Here is an 18,882-nt window from a genome sequence, read left to right as displayed (position 1 = left end):
CATGGTATCAAAGCCAAAAGTATTGAGATCAAACATTGATTCTGTCGAATCATTCCCAATTTTTAAATTAAGTATTTCTCGTACAAAATTTTGCTTTTTTATTCTTTTTATTTATCATTTGTCTATCATATTATTAAAATCTTTCGTGAGTCTTTATAAACTTTTGATAAAGCTTTTTCATGAACAATCATAAACATTTTGCTAAATGGAATATCATGCCCTAAAATACTGCAATCTGCATTAAACTGGGCTCATACAACTAGCGGTGTCGACCCGGTCCCAGTTATTGGCCAAAACCGGAATTGAGGTACCCCGGTTATTCATTTTGGGATACCTAATAAACAGGTGGTTCAGGTTGGTACACAGTTATTCGGACCAGGTAACTGACTTTTTTTTAAAAAAAAAAAAAAAAAATTGTAATTTAAGCTTATTTTAGGTATTGGGCCTAAAATTTGAGCTTAATTTAACCATTTTGGTTCATTTTTTAAAAAAATTATTAGCATTTTTGTTCCAATAAACTATTACCTTTTTTGGTTGGTAGTTTTTTAGGAACCAGGTAAAGCCCAAAAATCTTTAAAAAAAAAAAAAATCAATGTTTTTGCCTTTATGGGCCTAAAAAATAAAAATCCAATTTTTTAAAATAGCATAAAAATCATTTTAAAAGCTTACCTACGTAAAACAAACCAACAACAAAAAGAGGCGGAAGTGCGTGAAGTGCTAAACCTAAAGTAAAAAGTAAAAATAGAAGCCTTTTTTTTTTTTTTTTAGTGTATATATATATATCCGGTTACCCAGTTATAACCGAGTGCCAAAAACCGAAACTAGAACCAGGGTACCCGGTTATCAGTTTTTTCCAACCAGAACCGGTTCCCCAGTTTTCCGGTTCTCGTCCCAATTTCCTAGTATTTTTTGACACCCTTACATATGACATTGGAATCATGATACAACTTAATTTCTATGCTGAAAAATGATATTACAAGACATAATGCTTAAGATAATATTTTATCTATTTCATAGGAAGTCTAATTTACGAAAATCATGCAATAAAAATATAAAAACTTTTGAGAGGAGTTTACTTATATAAATCATATAATAAAACTTTAACTATTTTTATAGGGAAATGCTGTGTACTCTCTTGGTGTTCGTCTAGTATCATCTTAGTCTTAGATAGATATTATTTTATAAAAATGCAAAAAAGAAAGTAGCACTTATTTTTCTCACTTCATTTTAAAAAAATAATATTTATATAGGACTAGAAAGATACCATAAAAACTCTAAGAAAGCACATAACATTTTCCTTTTTTATAAGAGTGTTCTTAGCTTGTGTGATTACATTTTATATATTTTGCACTTCAACTCTAGCGTTTTCCCTCTATATATAACTCGTCTGCAGGGACCATTTTCTTGTGTACACTTTCAAATCCTAGTCATAATATGAAATTTCTTAATCATTTGGGAATGTTTTATTAAGGTTTTCAAACCTGACATCTATCTATTAACTAAAGTCGCAGCTAGACATTTAAATGTCAAATCACTAATTATCTTAAAAGTATAAGTTGATAGAAATAGGTAAATTTAATTATTTAATTAATATTTTAACATTCTCCTTCACGTGTAGGCTTAAAATCTCTTTTAATAAGTCAGGTCCAACAAGTTAGCTATGATACAATGTTAAATAACTACTTATTCAAAAAAATTAAGCTGATAGGAATATATAAACTTAATTATTTAATCAATACTTTAACATTAAAATTATAGTTTAAATTTTTTTAAAAAACACCTATTTACCTACTATTTGAAAACGCGAATTTTTTATGTTTTCAACTCGCATTTTTTAAAACATGCAATTTCAAAGATAAATTTTATGCAATTTGATTTAAAATTACTTTCTTTCTTTTTTTTTTTTTTTTTTTTTTTTTTATCTATGTATAGATAAAAAAATGAATACTAGTTTTAAAATAGAGCTTTTAAGTCAAAAAAAGCTTTTGGGCAAAAGTTTTATTTTTAAGCTTTTGCCAAAAGTGTCTTTTTGCCATTTTTAGGCTTTTTGGACCCTTAAAAGCGCTTTTAATTTTTTTTTGATCAAATGAGTACTTTTTTCTTCAAACGGACTTTTTGAGTGTTAAAAGCATTTTAGGCTCTTCAAATGTAATCTCAAACAGGCTTTATGAATTCTTAAAAGCGTTTTTTAATTTTTTTTACCAAACGGGTACTTTTTTATTCAAACAGACTTTTTGAGTATTAAACAGACTTTTAAGTCCTTTAAACGCATACCCAAACAAGCCCTTAAACTTGAATCCCTAAACACCACTTTATCAGTTTATTATATAGAGCTATGTAAAGTTTGAATTCTATATAACCTTTACAAGAGTATTGATAAGTGAGACTAGAGTCCTAACTAGAATACAATGTTATCTCTTAGAATATGAGATAAATTAACAACGAGACAAATATATTATCTCCTTCCTCATCTTGATTCCTCTTGTGACTTATCTTGAAAGTGGTCTTTATCTCTAACAGTCGGCCACCCCAAATTGGCCGAGAATTATTAGTTGCAAATAGGTACAAAGTAAAACTAGAAATGGTTTTGTATTTTGCCCTCAAAAGAAATTTAGAGAAGAAACTTTTTGTGACTGCACATGAAGAGCACGAGCCACGGCAGAAGGAGTTCAAGACGATCTGCATGATGCACTTGGAAATATCTACGTGCATGGACGGCACGTGGCGCCATTTGAACTTCAGTTTAGCTGAATACCACAGGCTACAGCCAAGTTTCTCTGTGACCTTCCACGCATGCAGCCTCTCCCTGCTGCCACGTCTACAGCCCAAAAATATTCCAACGCAAACCTGCGTGTATATATATATATATATGTGTGTGAGAAGAAGAGGGAGTGAAGCGATCGATGGAGACGCAAAGTGGTGCGGTTGCGGGTGCAGCAGCGACGACGGCGGAGCAGGCATTGATGGAAAAGAGCGAGGAGAAGAATAAGAAGAAGATGAAAGTGATGGTGGCGATCGACGAGAGCGATGGGAGCTTCTACGCGCTGAAGTGGGCGCTTGATCACCTCTTTGGGTCTATGGGTATTGCGCCGGAGACGAACCCGGAAGAGGTGGGCACGGTCGTGATGGTTCATGTTCAGCAGCCCTTCCAGCAATACGTCTTCCCGGCTGGGCCCGGGGGAGCCGGTTCGTATTCCAGGAAAAAGAAAACTCCTATTTTATATTCACTTCTACGTTGTCAAATTAGTTTTTTGTTTTGTTTTTTTTTTTTTAAATTTCACTTTAAACTCGTCTCGTAGCCTCCAAATTTTAAAACCTCTCAATATCTTAATTTGAATTTCTGAACCTTCAAATTCGGTGACCTCTGTCATCGGAAATTTGGAATTAAGAGTAAATTAAAATCTCACTTTCAACCTTTAAAATCTAACAAAAGGGTTATTGATTGTAATTGAAAGTTTTAAATCATTTTTATTTCATTTCATTGTGAAATACATAAACATAAAACAGTAACTTTTTAGCCAAGAAAAAAAGTAGAATAAGAGAAGAATAGTTTGAAAAAGCAAATTAAACTTTAATTAAAGCAAGTTAACTTTAATTAACTTTAAAAAGGAAATTAAACTTGAAAAAAGTAGAATAAGCAGTGAGCAGATTAACTTTAGTTTAGTTAAAGCAAGTTAAAAAGAGAGAGGTTTTGGAAATTATAAAAGAAAAAAGAACAGACGCTAGAGGAAGGGGTCGAACCTCCGACCTTGTGGTTAACAGCCACACGCTCTAGCCAACTGAGCTACTCCAGCTCCATGATACCTTTTGTTATATAATTTATATAACGTTAATAAATAGTTAACTTTTGCAGATTCGATACTTCCAAACCTGCCATAGAAAAGAAAATAAAAAAGTTTATTAAAACTTCCAGTTGCCATATTTATGGAGTAATCCAATGCAAGCCAGAAATATAATCCCAATTATTGCATAGTTTTGATGACATCTAGAGCTTCATATATCAATTGTGGATTTTGGTTATACAGCTTTTTATGCAACATCTACGGTAGTCGAGTCTGTGAGGAAAGCCCAGGAAGAAAATGCTGCAGCAATACTCTCACGTGCATTACAGATGTCCAAAGATCATAAGATGGTAAGCCTACAACTTCTCAAGTTATGAAGCAGCCTCCTTTATATTTCTTCTTGTTCAAATAATTCCTTTTTCAATTAATGGACTATTAGTGCTTTCAGATTGCTGATGCTTTTGGACAATGAACTTGTGCAGGTGAAAGCTGAGACCCTAATTCTTAATGGGGAGCCGAAAGACATGATTTGCCAGGCTGCAGAGCAAATGAAGGTTGATCTCCTGGTAGTGGGTAGCCGTGGCCTTGGCACCCTCAAAAGGTGACCTTTAAACTTCCATCTCCACCACATTTTTATGAAAGAATGCAACCACTTCTAGTTAGTCATGATTACTTGAATTGTCTAACCAGGCATTGCTCTATGTAATAAAATAAGATTAAAATAAATAAATTTGAAACATAAAAATTTGGATAATATGGCCAATTTTCTTAGGATACGCTCATAAACTTAATGGCAGGCCCTTGTTTTACGGAAAATGATCATCTCCATTTCAAAATCTCTCAATTTCCTCTATTTAGTTTATTTTGAAGGATATTGCATTTAATATACTACCATCATTAAAAATTTTGGACTACCCTTCAAAATGCACTAAATGGAAGAAATTGAGAGATTTTGAAATAAAGAGGATCCGTTTCCTAGTTTTACACACTAGGGCATGAGTTTGACTCCCATGACTGAATCAGCGTTTTTAATTAGATTTTTTTTGATGAATTCAATGGTGGTTTGCAGGGCATTCTTGGGAAGTGTAAGCGACTACTGTGCACATCATGCAAAATGCCCCATCCTGATCGTGAAGCCACCGAAGTTGGAGTCTACCAAGTAGTTATTTATGATATTTCTAGCTATGTGCTGAAAATGTCTATTATATTTTCTTGTATAACTATTGTGCATAAAAACTATCTGTAAAAATTGGTGTATAATATAGTCCAATAATGTCAAGTTTCGTCATTTGAGGAAAGTGAGCTCTTGATAGCCTCTGCTATGATGCATTTGGTAAACACTCTTCACTGTCAAATTTCTTTTGGTAAAATTTGAAGTTAATTGCACTTTTGCTATTAGAAGTTCAATTGGTTTCTTCACTGTCGCAAGGACTCATCCTTTTTTTTTTAATAAGTAGATCAATTTCTTTAAAAAGGGGTGGAACAAAAAGAAATCTAAAAAAAAAAGACCATTGAATAGTTTTTGACACGACACTCACAAGCTCAATACGAATCCAATACGAAATTAAATAGTTAAGGTTAAAAAATCTGACCTATTTAGTTAAATGAGTCTTATACCAATGCTTCAATACGACCCGATATATGACATAATGACTGACAATTTTTGACATAAACCAAAAATTCAACACGAACCCAATGCAAAATTAGAAAATTAGTGTTGATAGGTTTAATTAAATAGATTAAAGTTAACTTATGTAATCTTATTATACACATGCGACTGAATTCAACACACAATCATGAATTGTCACCCTACTATTGAACACTTAATATAAAGAGATTTGAACATTTCAGTCTATTTTATAAGTCTTCAAACTTCAAATGCAGGAGAGGTCTATGGTCAGAATTATACAGGAGAGGTCTAACGGTCAGAAGGTGGATTAGAGTAAGAGATACACTGTAAAATTGAATATGAATGTTCCAGTTAGGCATAACATGTTTACAATTTTTTTTTTTTGTTTGTTTTGTTCTTTTTCTTTTTTAGATTTAAATTTGTTTCATTCTTTCCTTTTTCTATTCTTCGGTTTAGCAAGAGTTGGTGTATTTCGGTCTTTCCCCCATCGGTCTCATCGTCCTGTCTAAATGGCTATTTGAAAATATAGAGGAAGCACGACATAAAACATGACAGAAGCAACCAACTAGGCGAACAGAACTCAGCTCATGGTCGGTCTCAATGAGAACTCGAAGCTTATTTTGCAATTTTATCCCTGCAGATAAAACACGATAATCCCGAAAATTAGAGCAGGCAAGAACAATCTCTATGAGCTCTGGATGGTCAAACTATCATCTACAAAAGCAAACAAACCTGTTGACTCATGAGAATTTCCACAGCCACATTCAGATCCCCGTCAGCAGCTGCTAGTGCAACTTCTACCTGTGTCTGAAAGAGTCCCCACAACATTTGAATTTAGAGAGCCAAGCATCTAAAACTTTCACATAATCATGCTATAAGAAGCAACAGGTTACAGAAGTTATTATAGAATTTTAGCCATGTTTTTGTAATTCACTAAAGAAAACGTGGAACAAAATTTGTAGGTTACTAAAAACCCCTGCTGCAAAATTATCAAAGACATGCATATAGTGGAATGGATAATTAGTGAGAGCAAGTAGGGAGATGCAACCTTACCTTTTCAAAACCCATTGCTACAAGTTTTTGGATTTCTTCATCAGAAGCCACTGAGCCCTGCGTCTAATTACCAAGTAACAAAGAGAGATTCAGACAGATAATCCAGAAGGGAAAATGTAAGATTCAACTATTAAATTAATGATGAAACCTGATGGATTACAGGAACTCCAGCTGCTGCATTACCTGCTTGCCGCCTAAAATTATAAAAAACAAAGAATAAATGAACATTGATAGGCCACAAAAATGCAAAGAAAGCATATTGCTAGCTGCTCAGTGTTGGTTCAGTGCACCTAATATGCTAAAAATACAAGTTTTAAGTAACAGATGAAGTCAACACCTCATTTGACAGAACATGGCTCATTGGCAGAAATTTTGACTCAATTAAAGACCCTCTTGTATTATTTGGCAAGATGGATAAAACTCAATTGTAACGAGAAAACATTATTTGGCTATCGCTATTACAAATGTCACTGGACACATCATTGCCTATATACATTAAGTTTTATGCAGTAGTTCATCTTGAAAATAGAGTGTAGGACCTCAGCCCATATAAATTGAGTTTTATTGTCCAAAACTCTTTTTCCCCCTTCTTTTGGGGTGCTCAGAGGGGGAGGGGGGGTAAACCTCTTTATTTCAATAGGTTTCATAGTCGGGAAAGAAACATAATCAAACAACAATTTCACACAACTAAGTACAAAATTATTTCAGACAAATAATCAGGATAATCTACATAGAGACAACTAGACTATTAAGCGCACACACAAGTCTTTTTCTAATACCTTCCATCAGATAACTGTTGTCCTGGACCAGTTGCTGCTACGTCTGATGAACGATCTGGGCTGCTATTATCCAAGAGTCTAGCCTGTAGGTTTGAATCTGAATTACCACCAGAAACCATTTGACTTCGGCCGCCTCCAGGCGTCCTTCCCCTCCCTGGGAATCTTGGATCATCTTGTGTTGACTGCATGTGATTAAACAGATCATAATAAATCTATAGACAAACACTACTTTTCTGAGACAGATGAGGCTAGAGGATTCAAAGATGAAAGGGACAGCAGTAACCAAAAGGAAAAGAGAATAAGTGCTGTTGACTTAAACTAAAAGGACAAAATTTTGACCATTCTTTTCTCCAGCTTGAATTCATTAACATTCAACCATTTCCCTGAGTTCACTCAGGTTTAACTGCCACTCCATCTTCTCCTCTTCTATCTTCTAATGCCACAAGTTGATGTGGATCATAACCTCAGAATTCTCTCTAAAAATATTCTGAACTCTAAAACCAGTAATTAGTGAATCATTCTTATGAAACAGAAGGAAATTGCTCTATTGTTACAACAAAGTATATTCCCAAAAGCCGCACCAGGGAAAAGATCAGAGCAAGAGTTAGATCCCTTTAAAAATAAAGCCTGCAATTGATTTTCTAAAGCTGAGACTTGAAAAAGATACAAAATTAGGGCACTAAAAAAAGTGAATTATTGAACTTACATCATGCCAAAAACAAGTAACGAATAAAACGTATGGAGCAAATTAAAAGATCCTGAAATGGTGAATCACACAATACCTGAGCAGATGAGTCTCTTTGTGGCATCCAGGAGGACAAGTTTCTCCAAATATTTCCAGATAATAATCCACTGCTTAAGAAATAATATCAAATTATGTTTCTAGTGGGAAGATCAATAATCAATTACTGTGAAAAGCATAAGATACCTAGAAGTTGTATTTTGGCTCGAATATGTAGGGATGTAGCCCGCAGAATTCCCGCCAGTGCACAAAATAAATTTAGGTCGCCTGACGCAAGATGACTGAAAATCATATTAAGAAAGATCATATTCATTATGGTCCATCCATATTATAAATGCATGGTTAGAACAATAGGGTTGCCCATTATATGCAGCTACCTCCCTATATAGCATGCCATCTTTCTGCAGTTACCATTTTGACAAGGAACAAGAAAATGATACTAAAAAATAAGAGAATATTGAATAGAAGTTATTAAGTTTCCTGATTATCTATGACTTGTAAGTTAACAGAACTGAGAGAATACCCAAAAGTTGAAAGTGGAGACTTCTAAATAAGTAGAAAGCAGGCTATTAATCAGGGGGAAGCCTGAACAACATTATGCAAATTAAACTTAATATTACTAGTTGCACATGCTTTACCGTAACAGCCTGTCAAAAATGATTTCCCTATTTAGAGCCACATGTATCAGATAATTCTCAATACTAGTCTCTTAGACAATAAAATTAAGCATTTGTATGCAACATGTTAACAGAGTTACAAATGATGTGGTAAGATCAGAATGTATTCTTTTGAGGTAGTACAAAGACAAGGTTTTTTTACAAATACAACCTGTAGCCCAAGTCCATTAACAAGGTTTTTTTAAGTCGCCACTTATATATATATATATCAAAAAGGTTTTCTAAAGCCGCCGGTGAAGAGCACGAAATTTGTGCATGATCATTATTAGGACCATCATACTTGGTAGATTATATACTAATAATGAAGGGAAAATTTGATAACGCAGCAGATAAGGTCATAATAGTATAAACAAAAATAGGTTTCCCAGCTCTTGTTTCATCTCTGGCCAATCGTGATAGGTGCTAAGTCATTTGAATGTCAAAAATTCAAACGCAGCAGATAAGGTCATAATAGTATAAACAAAAATAGGTTTCCCAGCTCTAGTTTCATCTCTGGCCAATCGTGATAGGTGCTAAGTCATTTGAATGTCAAAAATTCAAACTCAACAGAAAACCAGAAAAATAGGAAAATATATGGTATATGCCGGAAACTAAGCCATTATTCTGGCATGATGTGTGGTGTGGAGATATGGCTCTTAAGACAGCTTTCCCTGGTCTTTTCAGTATTGCATGTGCGAAGGATGCTTCTGTTGCGACCCTTTTGGAGGTGAGGGGTGGCTATAATCAGTGGAATGTTAGTTTTTCTATAGGGGCTCATGATTGGGAGGTGGATGTTTTTGCCTCTTTTTTCCAGCTGCTGCATTCGGCTCGAGTGAGACAAGAGTGTGAAGATAGGTTGTGGTGGATCTCCTCCAAAAGAGGCCAGTTCAAGGTCAGACTTCTTTATGCGTCCTTGACTGGTTCTGAAAGGAGGCGCTTCCCTTGGAAGAGTGTGTGGCGTACACATGCCCCGCCGAGGGCTAGTTTTTTTGTGTGGTCGGCAGCTCTGGGCAAAATTCTGACCCTAGATAATCTAAGGAAGCGGCAGGTGATTGTGATAAAGAGGTGTTGGTTGTGTAAGAGGGATGAGGAGATGGTGGACCACCTTCTTCTTCACTGTGAGGTGGCCTATGCTTTGTGGAGTGCTTTTTTTGGGCTGTTTGGGTTGTCTTGGGTGATGCCGAGACGAGTTTCTGATTTGCTCGCCTGTTGGTGGACTTCGGGAAGGAGGGGGAGTGCTGCGGTTCAGAAGATGGTGCCTACTTGTTTCTTTTGGTGCCTTTGGAGGGAGAGAAATAATAGGCGCTTTGAGGATGTAGAAGGATCTTTGGAAGATTTATTATCTTATTGTTTCCACAATTTGTATCTTTGGACTGTGGCGTATGTCTTCCCGGTGTCAATTAGCTATGATGATTTCCTTGTTCGCTTTTCTCTATCTAGTTAGGTGATCCTATTGTAGACTCCCGGTGTACTTTAGGGCGCCTTTACGCTTTCAATAAAATTGGCTATTACTTACCAAAAAAATATATATATAGAAGCATCAGAAGCAGCAGCAGCGCATAGGTGCATAGGTGCTAGTCATCAAAAGATCTACTCTAGCAGGAGTTTTTTTGATAAAATAAAAAATAAAAAACTCCTGCTAGAGTAGATATTTGTAGTCAAATACAATTATTATTTGCTTTATTATAGGCTTACTACTCTAGCAGGAGTTAGGGAATGGACTCCTAGCTCTGTCCTTGTAAATTGTAATCCTCAAAAGCATCAGCGCTAGCTGTCAAAAGATCTTAGATTATCGGATTCTGAAATCTACAACGCTCTCAGATTAGTAATGAGCCAGGACAAATTGCATAGAAATAAGTGCCTCTTGACAACAAGAAGTATAAATGATGTAGGACCCTCCCTCCCAGTTCCATGTCCATTCCCAGCTGCTAAACTTCACTTATACTACTTTCAAGGAAGAAAGCATAAATTACTTTCCCCATAGTGTTTCTGTAACAAAAAAGCCAGTTTCATAAAGATACTTACAAGCCAAGATGAGGCCTCAATGGCAGAATAGAAGGATGTTCCAGGCATCAAGAAGTTGAATAAGCCATTAGTATCTGAAATCAGAATCTCCACTGAGTTCCTTATGTAATATGGCAGAACAGGAAGGAGAAGGACAAGAAAATGGGACGGAGAGAGATGTATCAAACACAGAGGAAACTCACATGCAAATCCAGACAAAATGCCACATAGGTGTCCTAGGAATGAGACATTTGTCATAAGAAGCTGGAACACTACCAACAAGATCCATGCATACCTGGAAAATATATTCAAATAATCATGTCCCATTTCCAATAAATTACATGAGGAAATGAAGAAGATAATAGACATCAGATAAGCATTTACCATTTAGCAGGCACATTAAAGAGTCCAAAGATGCTGTAAAACGACAACAAAAGGTTGTAAATCAAAGAGTTCGTACATGGATGGAATTACAAAAACCATGTAATGACTACCAGATGATAATTATATTGAGAAAATAGGATTCACTCATGCACATACAACAGCATGAACGCAAAAGTACCCATGCATTTCAATGTGCTCCTAATGCATTTGGAATTTTAGTTCTCACAGATCCATTACATATAGAATCTCAAAAATGATGTAAAAAATCGAAGATTAACAATGATCCTGTCATATAACATATTGCTAAACTAAGCATCAGAATGACCTACCTCCTGGATTGGACTCCACTCAAACTTGTTTCAATCACAATCATAGAAAATAAGATCCCCGAGAAGCCTATTGCACACTCATTCATGAGATCCTGATAATGGTTGAAAGGACTATGTGCCACCACTAGTGCAATGAGAAGATGAAAAATAGCATTGGTTGTAGCCAATAGAATTATCATGTACAACAAGCGGACAGATCCCGTGATTCTCTCCAATTCAGAACCCAAAGGAACTAACGCCAACATGTTGAACAGAACATGAAGCAGTGAACCATGAAAAAGGACGGAGGTAAAAATCCTGTAAGCTGTAAGAAACAAAAAGAGTATGGTTAACAGCCCTAAAACTGATATAACTCCTTTTCTGAAGACAGTGGATAAACTAAAAGATAAATGAAAGCACAAAATTTATATAGATAAATACATAAAAATAAGAAAGAAAGAACATATGTGTAGTTTCTTCTTCCTTTACAACTAACATCTAATTTCCTACCAAAAAAACAAAATATATATATATATATATATATATATATATATATATATATATATAATCAACGTCTAATCGGAACTAAGCTCTAAATAAAACAAATAATTCCTAAAGATCAAAAGGGCCAGCCAAGTGATGTGAGATTTAACGCTTTGAACTGGGCTGTTACAGCCCAAAGATCATAATGCAGCCTAAACTTAGTAAACTCTAGACAGGCCAAACTAGGGCTTGCATAAACATTAAACTGGACTGTTCTTGGGCTCAACATTTATGTGCCCAACATAAATTCAGGAAGACCATATTGGCTGCCATTAGCTAAAGGACAAGTGAGAATGACCAGAGGTCATGATTTTATAAAATAAGAAACAGTTTTCTGTGGCGAATATTTTGATATATAAAATATTTTTTGAGATTACTTTTAATCTCACACAGGCATGAGGAGATCTAGTACATGTAAAAGGACCTCTGCACCAAAAAAATATATATCACTTAACCTTGCAAAGATACAAAATGCTAAAAATTTTGCCTCATTCCTTAAAAAATTACTACAGATATATAAATAAAATATGTTCTGATCCCATTATATGCACCAGTCCGCAGCCATCCCATCATACCATCAAGCTCACCCAACATAATAGCTGGATGAAGATTTTCTTAGGCTGAGCCTTAAAGTGCATGCTGGATTTATACCTAAGGTAATTTAAGGGGAATTTAAAAGTAAACGTTGCACAATTATTTCAAGAGAGGCATATCCAATCATCAAGGATGTACCTTGGAACCGTGATAGAACTGCAGAGGGCAAGAAGCATACTTCAAAAAAGGAGTCATATCCAACCAATAGACAGACCAAGTAAATAATCCCACAAATGACCACCACGGCAGAAGTAAGGAATGGAATGCCATCCCACAATTGCCCCAACCTAGTAGGCAATCCTGACTGTACAACACAACAAAAAACCATTGTAAGTTTAATAACTCAAGATTTAAATAAAAGTAATATTCTGATTGGTATTCAAAAATGATATTTATTATTGTTTTAAAGTATACTTGCCTAATACCCACTTCTAAATTTCAAACAACACCTACTTTAAATCTCAGTGATCCAGAAGTAGTTATAAAAACGGTGATGTCTTCTTTTCTATAATAAGCAATTTCATTGAAAAAGCAGGTACTATATCCGACGCCAGAAGTACACATGCCTGATCTCTATTTATTATACATTCATGAGAGTTTTCCTTTAGCTACATATCAAGCTACTTAGCACATTATATACTTAAACCTACTTCCATTGCAAAGACACCGTTAAAGGGAGTATAAAAAATTCGTTATTACACACTTCCACGAGTAATTCTAAAAGTCCCTTTTATGTCACTCTTGTGTCTCTCCAAAAATGATGAGGCTCTTAAAAATACTATTCGATCAAAATCCGATAATGATCAATCACAAGCTCAATGGTGATTTTAAGAGCCACATCATTCTTGGAGGGACTTGTACCATTATTCAACTTCCACACAAGCAAAATCAAACATTACCAAACAACATTTTTATGCACTTCCATGTCCAAGCTGCTCAAAACCCAGCTAAATATAGTCCGATACCTACACCACTGTATCATTGGAGAAAGGCCTACTCACCCTACGCTTAAAAAAAGAGTATTGAAGAAACTTCATTACCCGAAGCAACAACCTAACATAAATACTCCTAACTATAATTTAAAATGTTAACTAACAACCTAAAAAAAAGAAAGTAAAATAGGGTTTCCAAATCGAATCCACAATTCGTTCTAGATTCAGAAATTCCAAACCTGACTCAACAAACAGACTCAAACCGAGAGAGAGATAATCCCTCTTTAAGATTACAAAGTAAAGAACCAAGCAAAAACTCATTCTTAACAATTCCTACTTCTTTTGTTTCCAAACATGAGAAAGTCGGCCCAACTAAGTCCAACTTAGCAGTTTACTCAGTTTAAGTACAGATTTTTTCGATTTGCTCTACCAAAAATATTCAGAAGCATATTCACAATCTCGATTAATTTCCCACATTTTCTCAGCAACCAAACGGAACATAAATTAAAGTTAGGGTTCTCTAGGCATCCAGAACAATGTGTCGCCAAAATTACGAACCAAAAAGCAGAAACCGAAAAGGAAGGTTTGGATCGGAGCTTACCTCTGTCACAATGTTGGGTCTCATTTTTCTGCGAAATTTTTGCCTGGGACTAATCTACGATGGATTCGCAGTATTGCCTTGAGTACTCAGCCAATCAGCATATGCTCTCGAATTCTCGAGAGTCCAAAACTGAAACCGGGTTCGGGGTAAAAGTTCGGGTGGGTAAAACTCGAATTGATTGATTTGTGCCCACGAATACGATATGGATCTATTGGGCTCGTGGGCTGTCACAGAAAGCGACAGAACTAAAAGTGAGGGGGGTTCGGATCTTGATTCATTACTGATTTGGTGGTTATTTGGTATAATAATGTATACCTTATATGTTAAAAATATGCTAAAAATAAATAAATAAATAAAGTGCAATATTAGCACTGCTAATGTAATTTTTTTTTGGTTAGAAAAATCTATATTCTTTTGATTAAATATGCATCCAAACCATATCAATTTTATACCTTTGAAACGTTTATTTACAGATATTTTTGTTGATGATAAAATTAAGAGAACTGATATTTGTTCCTATTCTATCATTTTTTAATCCAACTTTTTTAAAAATTAGTCATTGGGTAGGTAGGATCCACATCTTCACTCATGTGAATTCTATAGCTGTCATGGTTGATTTTTAGAAAAGTTTGATAGGAGAAAGACAAAGATAACATTTAGACATGGGGTGAATAGGCAGTTACGGACCTACGGTTAGCAGTTATTGGCTAAAACAGCTATCCGTAACCATCTAGGTTAGTAAAATCCGTTAACCGCCTAGATAAGGTTATTAACCGCTAACCACTTTTTAAAAGAAAAAAATTCAAAAAAAAAAAAAAAAAGACGTTGTTTATATGGCAATACATTAATACCCTACTATATTCGACATCGTTTATATATATATATATATATATATATATATATATATATATAGCCGAAACTCTCTCAGAAGTGCTTGAAACCGATATATAAATATAACTAAGCATTTGTTATTTTGGGATCACGTGCAAATAGGTAAAAAAACTGAGTGGAAGACTAGCATACTGCACAAAATGAGCAAGGGGTGGTAAAAACGGTAGAAAAACGTTACTTATGTTTAACTATATGTTTTTACTAATTACTTTAATATTTTGTAGGTACTAGAAGTATCAACTGCTACTTTGTCAAAATACTTTATAGTACGAAGATTTCTTGATGAAAAAAGCTTAATCACAAAGGACGTATAACCTCTAGGTAAATAGCTTGACCACACAACTACTCTTCCTTATCCTAATTATCTTTCAACCATGCTTTAATCTTTACTTGAAAAATAACTATATTTATTGGCAATAAATATAGTACAAGACTTGATAGACTATCACACCAAACCTCAATTACCATAGACCGGCATTGGCATCCTACGTCCAAAAAACCTGAAGCTAGTTTGAGTTGATTAGGAATCCTTGTTCGAGAGGGAGGTGTCTTACCAATTGGAATAGAATTAATCTGGAAGTAAAGAAGATACAAAAACATTTTGGCTATGGAAGCATGGGGAGTCATGAAAGGACTAAAGATTTCGTTAGCTGGAAGGTATAAAGATGCAACCATTCAAATCGATCCAAAGATGCAACCATTCAAATGGATTAAAGTTATGTTATTGACTTGATTCAGAATAAGAAAAATTTCAAGGCCATAAATCCTAATATTGTGGTGGATTCAAAGAACATAGAGTATATATTTTAGTCAAAGGCAATATTGCAAAAGACAATTTGCGATTTGAGAAGTATAGACTGAGAAACAAATATGGGTGCAGATTTTCTCGCGAAGTATGCGAGAAATCTGAAGTAGACTGGTATGTCGTATCTAGGTCGGTATGATTATTTAGGAGATGTATATATATAAAATTGCACTCCACTTGTGCTTACTCAGATAATTGCCTACTGAGATCTTGAGATATAATAATAATAATAATAATAAAATGCAAAGTTAGATTTAGTTAAATGGTACACAAAAAAATAATAAAATTAAAGTTGTTTCACCCCAAATATCTTATAATGTGAAGGATTGTATATGCTAAAATATCCGTTTGCAACACCGCATAACAATAAAAATTAAGAATATCCAATGAAATTTGAGGTGACCATCTTAAATTTGAGTTAAAAAAAATAAATAAATAAATAAAATTAATAGATATCATTACCCAAACATTAAACAATTAGACATCATTATTGAACAAGTGTTGTATCAAATTGACACCGGCACCAGCTCCAACTTCAGTACAATTGGTATGTCAAAACAATGAGCTTGTATTTTTATTATTATTCTTCTTAAATTCAAATTTAGTTTCTCAATAAATTAAAGTGTTATACAATTATACGCTTTTTTTTTTTTTTTTGAAATATGATGTTAACAATATATTTTATGTATTCTATTACATTATTGGATAATATTTTTTAGTTAAAATAATATTATATATTTTAGTGAGCCATAATATAACATATTTGAGATATTACACAATTCAAAAGATTAAGCCCATGAGTTTGAGCCATGTATTAATCATTCACACTTCTTTAATTTGCAGGCGCTGCCCAATAAAAAATTAGTCTTTAATTTGTAGGTGGTGCCCAATGAAGAATTAGTTTATCGGTGAGGACAAGGAGGTACCTACCCCACTTAGAAGTCAATGGGTATGTCAAAATATTGTGTTACCAGTACCTGTTAATCGTACTTTTATGTTTGATGGATCTAGAAAGACACAAACCTAGGCATCACACGTATTCTTTTTAATCATCACACTTACTCTAATTTTTTTGTTCGCCCTCATTGTTTCATTGTAGAAATTTGCAAACAATTTGAAAGCTTTATAACTACTTTTTCATCTCACTGATGAAGAATTGATCAAGTATTTGATAAAGAAAAAGGCTAGAACATCAAAACATGGTAGATTGATCAATGAAGTTGATAACATATATGAGTACAGTGCCACTAATTTGGGAGGTATACATACATATATTATTATTTTTGAATTATTTGTTTTAGTAGAATGTGAGATTGATTTTTTTTTTTTTAAATAAAATAAAAAATAAATTTAGGTATATATGTGTGATTTCCATAGGGATGAGAAATTGTACATTTTTACCAAAACAAATAACAGGGAAACATTTAGACCAGCAAGCAATGGTGCTTGGGTACGTACTTGCAACAACCCTTTCGCGTTGTAGGATGTTACACAATATTTCCGTGGATGAAAGAGGGTGAAAAAAACTTGAAAATGAAGGAGGTGAAGGTGATAGAGGACGTCACAGATTTGATTTCTCATTGCGTCATTTACGATTCCAATCTCCAATCCATCCAATTGAGTATGTGTATTTATGTTTTTATTCTTTACTATTTATAATGTTTCTAACATGTAACCTATCATTGATAATCAAAAATTTCGAACTTAGAAATGAAGAAGAGAATTAGGAAGAATATGAAATTGGAACTACTCGGATGAGAAATATAATACTACCTACTCTGCCTAGTGAGATCTCACTATCTTGAGATTTAATAATAACTAGCTTAGAGCCTGCGCTATGCGCGGGATTATTCATTATAATTTGATTTTAAAGTTTAAAACACATCTCCATTATATTTTTTTATTATAGGTCAAAAAAGTTGTGTGAAAAAATCTATCATGCCTATTTTAATTAAAAAAAATTAAAGGTTATTCAATAGTATATTGTTGAACATAGTGACACAATTACACATAAGTTTGCATTAATATATAAATCACATAAATATATACTATCAAAAGAACCATATATAATTTTAGTTTTAATCCATATAAATTAAAACATATTAAAAAATTCTCATGTGTAATTTCAAACCAGCTGGAATGAGTTAAAACATAAGACTCATAAATCATAAGACCCATAAAACATATTAAAATATTTATTCTCCTATGAGTAGTTTTATGTCTTTCATCAAAGAAAAAGATAAAAAATCGTAGAAGGAATATTGGAACACAAAAAAACATAATGAACACAAAGTCAATTAAATTTACAAAAGAACAATAAGAAATTTGAGTGAAAAATAATATATAAATTAGAACATAAAATAAGGAAAGAGTAATCCTAAACCCTATAACAATATATTGAGAATGATAGCAAAACTGAGAGTAACCTTAAACTCAATAGGTTTTTGTGTAATACCTATTATATTTCAATACAAATAAAACTCATAAAATTCTGGACATTTAAAAAAATGGGAAATCATATATAAAATCCTTAGGTCAACGCGCTTTTATTAAAAACTCCTTAAGTATTTTTTTTTGGAAATTTAGTCCCTGAGTAACTCGAAACTAGTAGAAAACTTCCTACCGTCAATTTTTGTTAACGGCCGTTAGTCCACTCCAAACTCCTCGTTTTATCTGATTAAAATATTCATTTTTTATTAATTTTTTTTTTTAAAAAAATTGAAAGGCTGGCCAGGGGTGGCGGTGAAACTCCCCCCCCCCCCTCTCAAACCCTATAGGGGGTGGCCACACTTGTGGCCACCCCTAGGTGGTTTGGGGTGGCCCGCAGGCCACCCCATTGGGGGTTTGGGGTGGCTGCGAGCCACCCCATGGGTGGAAAGGGGTGGCCGCGAGCCACCCCAAGCCACCCAAGGGGTGGCTCGAGCCACCCCATGGGTGGCCGCAAGCCACCCTAGGGGTGGGCAAACCACCCCTGGGGTGGCACCGCCACTCCTAGCCACCCTTCAATTTTTTATTTTTTTATTTTAAATTAAATTAATAAAAATGAATATTTTAATTAGATAAAACGGAGAGTTTTGAGTGGACTAACGGTAGTTAACAAAAATTGACGGTAGGAAGTTTCTAGTAGTTTCGAGTTACTCAGGGAGTTTTTAATAAAAGCGCGTTGACTTAAGGATTT

The 18,882-nt window shown here is 34.2% G+C and overlaps 2 protein-coding genes and 1 non-coding gene across 3 annotated transcripts; 1 reads left to right on the top strand and 2 right to left on the bottom strand.

Moving 5' to 3' along the window:
- The first annotated feature begins 2,875 nt into the window (after positions 1–2,875).
- Positions 2,876–5,080, top strand: LOC132161798 (uncharacterized). The gene is made up of 4 exons (XM_059571992.2): positions 2,876–3,186; positions 4,026–4,132; positions 4,265–4,383; positions 4,852–5,080. The coding sequence occupies exons 1-4, from the start codon at positions 2,904–2,906 to the stop codon at positions 4,943–4,945; spliced, it is 603 nt and encodes a 200-aa protein (XP_059427975.2). The 5' UTR covers positions 2,876–2,903; the 3' UTR covers positions 4,946–5,080.
- On the bottom strand, positions 3,721–3,794 carry TRNAN-GUU (transfer RNA asparagine (anticodon GUU)). The gene has a single exon. It is a non-coding gene; the product is annotated as a tRNA-Asn (tRNA).
- A 531-nt stretch (positions 5,081–5,611) lies between the features above and the next one.
- RBL15 (RHOMBOID-like protein 15) lies at positions 5,612–14,101 on the bottom strand. Its single transcript, XM_059606444.2, has 13 exons — positions 14,009–14,101; positions 12,614–12,779; positions 11,360–11,663; positions 11,031–11,063; positions 10,850–10,941; positions 10,668–10,741; positions 8,173–8,267; positions 8,027–8,096; positions 7,245–7,426; positions 6,614–6,659; positions 6,466–6,528; positions 6,145–6,219; positions 5,612–6,046 (listed from the first exon to the last, which is right to left on the bottom strand). The coding sequence occupies exons 1-13, from the start codon at positions 14,030–14,032 to the stop codon at positions 6,041–6,043; spliced, it is 1,230 nt and encodes a 409-aa protein (XP_059462427.2). The 5' UTR covers positions 14,033–14,101; the 3' UTR covers positions 5,612–6,040.
- Between the last annotated feature and the right edge of the window lie 4,781 nt (positions 14,102–18,882).

Source organism: Corylus avellana, chromosome 10, assembly GCF_965113065.1.
Source record: "Corylus avellana chromosome 10, dhCorAvel1.hap1.2, whole genome shotgun sequence".
Taxonomy (NCBI): Eukaryota; Viridiplantae; Streptophyta; class Magnoliopsida; order Fagales; family Betulaceae; genus Corylus; species Corylus avellana.
This window is presented reverse-complemented; position numbering and strand designations above follow the sequence as displayed.

Excerpts from the sequence above, each read along its gene's own strand:
- LOC132161798 (XM_059571992.2), top strand. The coding sequence starts at position 2,904 with ATGGAGACGCAAAGTGGTGCGGTTGCGGGTGCAGCAGCGACGACGGCG. Across the intron at positions 3,187-4,025 it reads GGCTGGGCCCGGGGGAGCCG|CTTTTTATGCAACATCTACG; the intron begins GTTCGTATTCCA and ends TTGGTTATACAG. Across the intron at positions 4,133-4,264 it reads TGTCCAAAGATCATAAGATG|GTGAAAGCTGAGACCCTAAT; the intron begins GTAAGCCTACAA and ends GAACTTGTGCAG.
- RBL15 (XM_059606444.2), bottom strand. The coding sequence starts at position 14,032 with ATGAGACCCAACATTGTGACAGAG. Across the intron at positions 10,942-11,030 it reads TTTAATGTGCCTGCTAAATG|GTATGCATGGATCTTGTTGG; the intron begins GTAAATGCTTAT and ends TATATTTTCCAG. Across the intron at positions 6,660-7,244 it reads CAACAGTTATCTGATGGAAG|GCGGCAAGCAGGTAATGCAG; the intron begins GTATTAGAAAAA and ends TTATAATTTTAG.